The 9,343-nt window shown below is 44.8% G+C and overlaps 1 protein-coding gene across 2 annotated transcripts in view; it reads left to right on the top strand.

Annotated features, from left to right (window-relative positions):
* The first annotated feature begins 581 nt into the window (after nt 1-581).
* The window catches only part of RBM15 (RNA binding motif protein 15), a 51,040-nt gene continuing 42,278 nt past the window's right edge, over nt 582-9,343 (top strand). For both annotated transcript variants that reach the window (XM_045291835.1, XM_004699202.2), the window contains exons 1-2: nt 582-3,618; nt 7,529-9,100. In XM_045291835.1, the coding sequence (XP_045147770.1) occupies nt 756-3,618; nt 7,529-7,551 (2,886 nt within the window). In that variant the 5' untranslated portion in view covers nt 582-755 and the 3' untranslated portion in view covers nt 7,552-9,100. The remainder of the gene's footprint in view (nt 3,619-7,528; nt 9,101-9,343) is intronic.

Raw genomic sequence — 9,343 nt, 5'->3', positions numbered from 1 at the left:
CTCCTCGTCGGGCACTGGGCGGGCAGCGAGGTGCCCCGGAGCTCCGAGCCCCCAGGGCCGCAATGCCTCCGCACTGAACCAACGTGTGAGGGACGGACGCCGAAAGCGCGGGGGGGCGGGGCTGGCGCGTGGTCACCATCTCGCGACATCTCAGTGACGTCTCACGGCCAGCGCGGGTTCTGGGGTTTCACCTTCAGTCAGCCTCCTCGGCACATGGGCCTACCCCTTTAAGGAGTGACGGACAGTTATCTCCACCTATCAACTTCCTCCTCAATAGCCAATCAGATTTAAACTTCTTTCAGCCGCCGAAGGAGTTGGAAGAAGAGGGTCGAAAGAGGGAGCTCTCTCGCGAGATGGCGGTGAGCTAACCTCTCTGAGGAAAAAATCTCCCGAACCGACGTCCCGAATTCCCAAGTAATGGGTTAAAGGACAGGATCACAAGCCAATGAAAGCGATGAGGAGGTGGGCTCGCTGCTCTCGCCGCTCCAGCAGTACCGTTACAGGGCAGACTTTTTGTCCAATCAACGCCGCCAGACTCTGGGTCAGGTGACCACTGAGTGCGGGGGGCGGAGCTTCAGCCTGGCGCGAGGAACCGTTAAGATAGACAACGAATACAACCAATGAGGTACTCTGACTAGGTCGTTGGGAGTCCAATAACAGCGGCTGGGCGGGCGCCTTTCCGGAGCGCCGGGAGATGTAAAGACGGGCAAATAGTTTTCCCAATCAGACTGTAGCAGAGACGAGCTAATTGACCAATGAAGACCGCGGGGAGGGAGCCTTTGCCGCGGCGGAGTCCAAGATGGCGGCGTGCGGTTCCGCTGTGTGAAACGAGCGCGGGTCGGCGGGTTGGCAAGCTCCGCGGAGACGACCTCCGGCGGCCCGCAACGATGAAGGGAAAAGAGCGCTCGCCGGTCAAGGCCAAACGCTCCCGCGGTGGTGAGGACTCGACTTCGCGCGGGGAGCGGAGCAAAAAGTTAGGTGGCTCTGGGGGCAGCAATGGGAGCAGCAGCGGAAAGGTGGAGAGCGGCGGTGGGTCGCGGCGGAGCCTGCATCTGGACAAGTCCAGCAGTCGAGGTGGCAGCCGCGAGTACGACACTGGCGGGGGCAGCTCCAGCAGCCGCCTGCACAGTTACAGCTCCCCAAGCACCAAAAATTCCTCGGGCGGGGGCGAGTCGCGCGGCAGCTCTCGGGGTGGAGGCGGAGAGTCACGCTCCTCGGGGGCCGCCTCGTCAGCTCCGGGCGGCGGGGACAGCGGGGAGTACAAGACCCTGAAGATAAGCGAGTTGGGGTCCCAGCTGAGCGACGAAGCGGTGGAGGACGGACTGTTTCACGAGTTCAAACGCTTCGGGGACGTGAGTGTCAAAATCAGTCATCTCTCGGGCTCTGGCAGCGGGGATGAGCGGGTAGCCTTTGTGAACTTCCGGCGGGCAGAGGACGCGCGGGCGGCCAAGCATGCCAGAGGCCGCCTGGTGCTCTACGACCGGCCTCTGAAGATCGAGGCTGTGTATGTGAGCCGGCGCCGCAGCCGCTCCCCTTTAGACAAAGATTCCTACCCTCCATCGGCCAGCGTGGTGGGGTCCTCAGTAGGGGGCCACCGGCATCCGGCTGGAGGAGGTGGAGGCCAGAGATCGCTTTCTCCTGGAGGCGCCGCCTTGGGATACAGAGACTACCGCTTGCAGCAATTGGCTCTTGGCCGTCTGCCCCCTCCGCCCCCTCCTCCACTGCCCCGAGAGCTGGAGCGAGACCGAGATTATTCATTCTATGATAGAGTGCGCCCAGCGTACAGTCTTGAACCAAGGGTGGGAGCTGGAGCCGGCGCTGCTCCTTTCAGAGAAGTGGACGAGATTTCCCCAGAGGATGATCAGCGAGCTAATCGGACGCTTTTCTTGGGCAACCTAGACATCACTGTGACAGAGAGTGATCTGAGAAGGGCTTTTGATCGCTTTGGCGTCATCACCGAAATAGACATTAAACGCCCTTCACGTGGTCAAACCAGTACCTATGGCTTTCTCAAATTTGAGAATCTGGACATGTCTAACCGAGCCAAACTAGCAATGTCCGGCAAAATTATAATTCGGAATCCTATCAAAATTGGTTATGGTAAAGCTACACCCACTACTCGCCTCTGGGTAGGTGGCCTGGGACCTTGGGTGCCTCTTGCCGCCCTGGCACGAGAATTTGACCGGTTTGGCACCATTCGCACTATAGATTACCGCAAAGGTGACAGTTGGGCGTATATCCAGTATGAAAGCCTAGATGCAGCTCATGCTGCGTGGACCCATATGCGAGGCTTCCCACTTGGTGGCCCAGATCGTCGCCTTAGAGTAGATTTTGCAGACACTGAACATCGTTACCAACAACAATATCTGCAACCTCTGCCTCTGACTCATTATGAACTGGTGACAGATGCTTTTGCACACCGGGCACCTGACCCTTTGAGGGATGCTCGGGATAGGACACCACCTTTACTATACAGAGATCGGGATAGGGACCTTTATCCTGACTCTGATTGGGTGGCACCCCCACCCCCAGTCAGAGAGCGTAGTACTCGGACTGCAGCTACTGCTGTGCCTGCTTATGAGACACTGGATAGCTTGGATCGAAGGCGGGATGGCTGGTCCTTGGATCGAGACAGAGGTGATAGAGATCTTCCCAGCAGCAGAGACCAGCCTAGGAAGCGAAGGCTGCCTGATGAGAGTGGGGGAAGACATCTGGATAGGTCCCCCGAGAGTGACCGCCCTCGGAAACGTCACTGTGCACCTTCTCCTGACCGCAGTCCAGAGTTGAGCAGTAGCCGGGATCGCTATAACAGCGACAATGATCGTTCTTCTCGTCTTCTCTTGGATTCAAGGCCTTCTCCAATCATAGACAGACGAGGTAGTTTGGAGAAGAACCAAGGTGACAAGCGAGACCGTAAAAACTCTGCATCAACTGAACGAGATAGAAAGCACCGGACAGCTGCTCCCACTGAGGGAAAGAGTCCTCTGAAAAAAGAAGACCGGTCGGAAGGGAGTACACCTAGCACCAGCACTACTTCACTGAAGCTGAAACCTCCTTCTCAGAAACAAGACGGTGGGACAGCCCCTGCAGCTGCAGCCTCTCCCAAACTCTGTTTGGCCTGGCAAGGCATGCTTCTACTGAAGAACAGCAACTTTCCTTCCAACATGCATCTGTTGCAGGGTGACCTCCAAGTGGCTAGTAGTCTTCTTGTGGAGGGCACAACGGGAGGCAAAGTGGCCCAGCTCAAGATCACTCAGCGTCTCCGTCTGGACCAGCCCAAGTTGGATGAAGTAACTCGGCGCATTAAAGTTGCAGGGCCCAATGGTTATGCCATTCTTCTGGCTGTGCCTGGAAGTTCTGACAGCCGGTCCTCCTCTTCATCCACATCAGACACTGCCACTTCTACTCAGAGGCCACTTAGGAACCTTGTGTCCTATTTAAAGCAAAAGCAGGCCGCCGGTGTCATCAGCCTCCCCGTGGGGGGCAATAAAGACAAGGAGAACTCTGGGGTTCTTCATGCGTTCCCACCCTGTGAGTTCTCCCAGCAGTTCCTGGATTCCCCCGCCAAGGCACTGGCCAAATCCGAAGAAGATTACCTGGTCATGATCATTGTTCGTGGTGCGTCCTAAAGTCCATGTATAACTTGTATTTACTGCTTTGACATGATTCCTGTTTTGTGATATGTGTAATGGGATACAACATCAGAGGCAGTTTTCTTTCTGGTTAGTTGTTTAGCCATAGCCTTTTCTTTTTTATACTTTTATAAATCTCTATAAAATAGAAGCCAGGACAGTTTAGGTGTTAACTAAGCGAAATGGATGCCCTGAAGGTAGCCGGCAGATGGATTTGCTTTAACTTGAGTTCCTATTGTTTAACATTTTGTTTCCATTTTTCCCTTCTGAGTTTTGTTTTATAACCTTGAGTTTTAGAAAAAATTCTCAAAAGTTACAAAATTGTTGATAAGTCAGAATTTGGAGAAAAGGGACCTAAAAGATCCTAATTATTGATTAGTGTGTAGGTAAATAATTCCTGAACCAGAAATGTTTATTGTAGATTAAAATCTGATCAGGGTCTCAAAAGTGTATGCTCATAATTTGTGTAGCAGTGCAGTTAATCAGGTATTTTGTAATTCTCTTAAAGTACACAAATAGATTCCCAGATAATTTGCCTTAACATGCCTTTTTATCATCAGTTCTTGAGGTCTACTGTATCCCATGTATGCACTTTTGGTTTGTAGCTATAACTGTTCAGTAAAAATTGAGGACCGTGTTACAAACCATTTACGTATGTCTTATACTTAACACTAGTATGCAAGAAATGAGTAGGTGCTTTTAAGAATTCTTCAGTCAGTGTGTGGTGATGTTTTTACTTTTTCAGAGAGGTGTAGCAGGTACAGTTCTAATTGTGCATATTTCAAAAATAAGTTCTTCTAAGATGATTTTTGGTTTTTATATTCATTCAAATTTCTGGTTTCAATAATAGAAAGAATAGGTGTCTGCAGGCTCATGATGCATAATACCCCCACCCCCCCAGATTCCCCCTAGAGGGCATTTATCAGCCATATCTGGATCACAGAATCTTTAAAGTTATAAAAATGCCTTTGATTAACTCTAATTTTGCTTTCTTGTTCATATTTAAAAAGTAGTGGTGACGTTACAGTGTTGAAAATTTTTAAATATCTGAAATTTCATTAATATTTTCAGTGGGGTTCAGCCATAGAAAATGGAAATGACTATAGGAAACCCATTTTTTTTTTATTATTACATTATTTCCCCCTGATGCTTGGAAAGCATTCTATTAGTACAAAGCAATTTACCCTCACAAATTTGTTTCCCCCAAACTGAGGAGTATACCAATTTATGGGCCTGAATAGGGGCTTTTGCTGCTTAATCGTTAATAGATCCATTTTTGTTTTTTTCCTATCCTTCCAACTCTTCTCATAGTTTCTCAGGTCATTGGTAAGGCTGTATCCCCACTCCACTGCCCCTGATTTTATTGCTGAGTACTTCCCCTAAGGCCTTTGCTATTTAATTATAACTAGAAACCTTAGGACCTCCTGGATCATGGTCATGTTTCTATTCTGTGAATGTGACTACTTAAAAGCCTGGCAGAATTCAACTGTTTTCTTTCTATTATCAAAGCTGGTAGTTTTGAAATAGCACCAATAATAACCCAGGGAAGTGTCATGTAATTTATTTTACTTTTTTTTTTTTTCCATTTATGACAGGTGTCTAAAATGCATGTCAGCACGAACGCTTCATCACTGCAGTGTCATCCTTTTTGGTTTTCACTTTGCATTTGTAAATGTTTTATTTTTTAAGTTTTTGTTTTTAAACTGGAAAAATTAGCCTTTTTAAGAGAAAGGAGGTACTCCCAGCTATGAACACACAGATCCTCGGTGTCCCTCTAGGGAAAATACCTGAAGTTCCACAATTCTATTTTGGGTGCTTTTTGCTTTCAAAAAAGCAGTGCTTGGCCACACTCTTAATACAGAATTGACACCTGTTCAGAGACTAATGCGTTTATGGAATCTTCATATGCCAAGTCAAAATACAATTTGTGGTTGAACACTTTTTTCCAGTTTAAATAGTCTAGCTTTTAACTTCTGAATATCTTGATAAGACTTGGTAAGATCAAATGATCTTGCTCTTTTCGGTAGTGAAAGTCCATTACATCTAATTTTACTATAATCCAAAGTTTGTTTGTTTTTCCCCATTTCTGTTCTTTTTTTATTGAGCTGATATGAAGACATCCAAGAGTACTATGGTTTTTGTTCCATATTTGAATCCTTACTTGGCATCACTGCTTTTGTTGATCTGGGCGATTTGTGCTTTGGTATTTTTGAAACTGGTTTGATGTCACTTCCATATGTATGTATTATAAGTAACAAATGTGTTTAATTTATGCTTAAAGAGTGCCATCATTTAGATGAATATTTGCATTGCCCATTTTGTTGTGCAGATTTATAATATGCATAAACTGTCCATTTAAACCTTCAGGATTAGATTGAAAGTAAAATTCCAAACACTGTCTCATCCCAATATTCGTTATCCAGAATCTCATAATTCTAACACTGGATACTCTTTGCAACAATCAAATTTTTCCTTTTTTCCCCCATTCATACTGGTTTAGTGTTGATGGTTTTTCTGGAGGTCAAATACATGGAAAGAAATTTTCAATATATCACTTAATAACGGTTTATTGCGTATTAAGGGTAAAAATACCAAGTTAAGGCTTTTAGATGACTTCCAACTTTATGAAAAATTAAGGAATTATTCAGTTCCTAGCCAATTTTGATTTGTTTTCATTGTAACTTAAGATTCCTATTGAATTTTCCAACAATATAAATCATTTTAGGATTGACTTTCAACTAAGATTTTCCTTTTAAGAATTACATCTTAAAATGTACAGCCTCCGGCTGTCAATATTTTGAAAAGTAATACATTCTGGCAGGCCCTTCGAAGACTGCACGCGGCAGTTCAAAATCCGGTGTTTGGTTGTTTCTGTCAGTTAGACATTGGTTAGGTTTAAGACTTCCTATGAGCAGATTTTCATTGACAGTGTTGATAATTTTACGTCCACTTTCTTAAGGCAGCAAAAGCGCTTATGCAAGGACAGCTAGCTTGCACTGTAGTTTGGGTCCATTTAGGAACCATTCACCTACAGTAGTAGGAGATCTCTTGAGAGGAGGCCTTCGTGACTGACCTTTTATGTGAAAAATTAATTTTTAGGCAAGACTTGTCATTTTTTCCCTGTCTTGGCCACAGTGTTTGGTTTTGAGATAAGAGATCGTAGATATGAGAGCAAGCAGACAAGTGGCACTTACCCCGCTAGTATTCTCCTTAAAGGGAGAAAATTCAAGGTAACCACAGTGAACTACTAAGCTTAATGAAAATATGTATGATTTAAATGGAGTTGCAAAGTAAGAGTCCTGAAGTGTTCTTTGGCTATCTTACAATTGTGTGTTTTTCTTAAAAGAAAGTAACAGATACTGTGTCTTTGGTAACACCATTGAAGGTGGAATCTTACACGGCTTTTTATTTTGCTCCTCTTTATGAGGATGGGGTAATCTTTATTGCTCCATGTGAATTATAGAATTAAAGTAGAGGGAATAAAGGCTTGACTGGAATCCACCTTTTCAGTTTTACAAGATTATATTTGGGCCACATTGATAAAACCAATTGAATATTATAAACTCATTCCTTTCTGGATCTTTTTGTTTTGGAAATATTTTACTTAGTTAAGTATAAAAGATGTTTTCAGTCCTATAATCCTCATTAATCGGAGTCATTTAAAAAAAACTCCCTGTTGTACTTGTTATGTGTCTCTTCATACAGTAAATTCATTTCAAAGTTTGTGCCAGTGGGTGTTATTGGTGCTCTTTAAAGTAAAGGTGGACTATCCAGGAAGGTCTTATTAATGTTACGTTACTCTATAATGGCATAGGGGGAAAAAAAAAAATATATATATATATATATTTTAATATTGTGAGCATTTGTACTGAATAACCTTTTTTTCCCCCTGCAAGCAAAACTGGTGAACAGCGGATGAAGATATGGAATTCAAAGCTCTAATGGACCTTTTTGAAGAGAAGTTGTGGCTTATGTGGAGTTTACATGGGCCTCTTGATGGAAGACAGCTAATCTGTTTAGTATTTGTGCATTTTACTAAAATGGCAGCTTAAAGTTGTGTATCTGCTATTGTGATGCCAATGCCGGTGTTTTAAGTGGAAAAAAAATGACCTCTTTGCTTTGTGCTGTGTACACAAGATTTCTGGAAAAGTAAAGAAAAACCCTTTTTATGGCTCACACAGCTTAAAAGTAGCTGTCACTCAAACATGCGCTCACAGTTGAGCTGCTTTTGTTTTATTCTAAATAAATTGTTTCTTTTGAGGAAAATGTTTTTCTGCCTGGAAGTGAATTCACGGCAAACCTTTGACCCCTTTGTTTGCAGCTGAGGGGGTACTTGCTGCTGCTCAGATCTTGTGTGTCTTGAGCAAGAAGCAGGGCGACCATCAATTTCACTTTGACTATCACGGTGTGTCAATTCTGGAGGATCACTAGTGTTACTGGGACCCCCTTTGTTTGCGGTGAAGGGGATTGTTTGCTTCTCGGTCCTCAACTCGATGAGGAAACGGTGCTGTTTGCTGGCATGCAAGAAGCCGGGGCAAGCACCCTAAGCCTCACCACAGTGCACAAGTCGGGGGCTTTGCTGGTTTGAAGAGCCGGAGTTGCCGAAATTTAAGTTTTGATTTATTTTGTTCACCCATCACGTTTGGCCTTAGTTTCATTTTTAATTTGAAGAAAAGTGTGAAATTGCTTTATCTTGCACTTAACATTTGAACCAAATTGCCAAAAAGAAAGAGAAATGCTCCGTTTGCTTTTTAAATGTTAATGATGGTGTTAATAAAGCCTTTCCTGACACACTGAGGAGCTCCTCCGTCTCCAGGGGCTTCTCACCACTTATGCAGTGATGGGTTTAGTTCTGAATGGATGAAGAGTTCCTGAGAGCTAGCGTTTGTAATTAGAACCGTTACTTGGTATCTGTGCCTTATTTGACCTGTGGTTCCACATGCCTTGGATGCGCATGCACCGTGACGGTTTCCTAGGTACGAACGCACACTCAGGCCCGGTCACTTCGGTTGGTAGTACAGATTGTGAGGAAAAAATGGAGGCGTCCTTAAGGAGGAAAAAGTATTTGCCTTTAGTTCCTGCATTATCCTGTACTCGGGCTCCTGAGCTTTGGAAGCCTGTTCCCAGTACAGGAGAACAACTCCCCTGCTGGCAGCAGGAGACTTCGGTGCTCAGTGACAACGCTGGAGTTCAAGAGGAAACCAGCAATGCTGCTGCACCATTGGCTTCAGACACCATTGTTGTTGTTTGCCAGTTTTAAACGTAGTTGCAGACGAAGACCACCTTGAAATGCAGGCTTGTTGGGCTTGTTTTGAATTGTACCTCGGATGGAAGAGCCCTAGTGCTGTCTATCTCCATGCAGGATGATGATGGCTAGGCAACAGGTGATTATCAACAAAGGATGCCACGGTTAAACTCTGCAAGGTGGTGTTCCAGTGGCAAACAGCTGTGTAAACTCTTGTAAACAGGTAAGAGGGTTTTTAGAGGTCAAAAATGCATTGTAATTAATAGGGTTGAGGGCTTTTAATATTTTGGGTATGTTTCTCTGGCTGCTTTCCTTCACTAAAGTGTCATGTTTATGAAATTTTGGGCCAGAACTTTGGTTCTATTTGGTATTTTTATTATTTTTTAAATGATTTTATTCTGAAGGTCAAAGCATAATAATGGTTATAGATTCTTGATAACCTTTGAATTTTTCATTTACCATTAAC

This window comes from Echinops telfairi, unplaced genomic scaffold, assembly GCF_000313985.2.
Source record: "Echinops telfairi isolate 266 unplaced genomic scaffold, ASM31398v2 ScPeMD7_443;HRSCAF=831, whole genome shotgun sequence".
Classification (NCBI taxonomy): Eukaryota; Metazoa; Chordata; class Mammalia; order Afrosoricida; family Tenrecidae; genus Echinops; species Echinops telfairi.
Note: the sequence above shows the minus strand (reverse complement) of the source record. Positions and strands in the feature narration are given on the sequence as shown.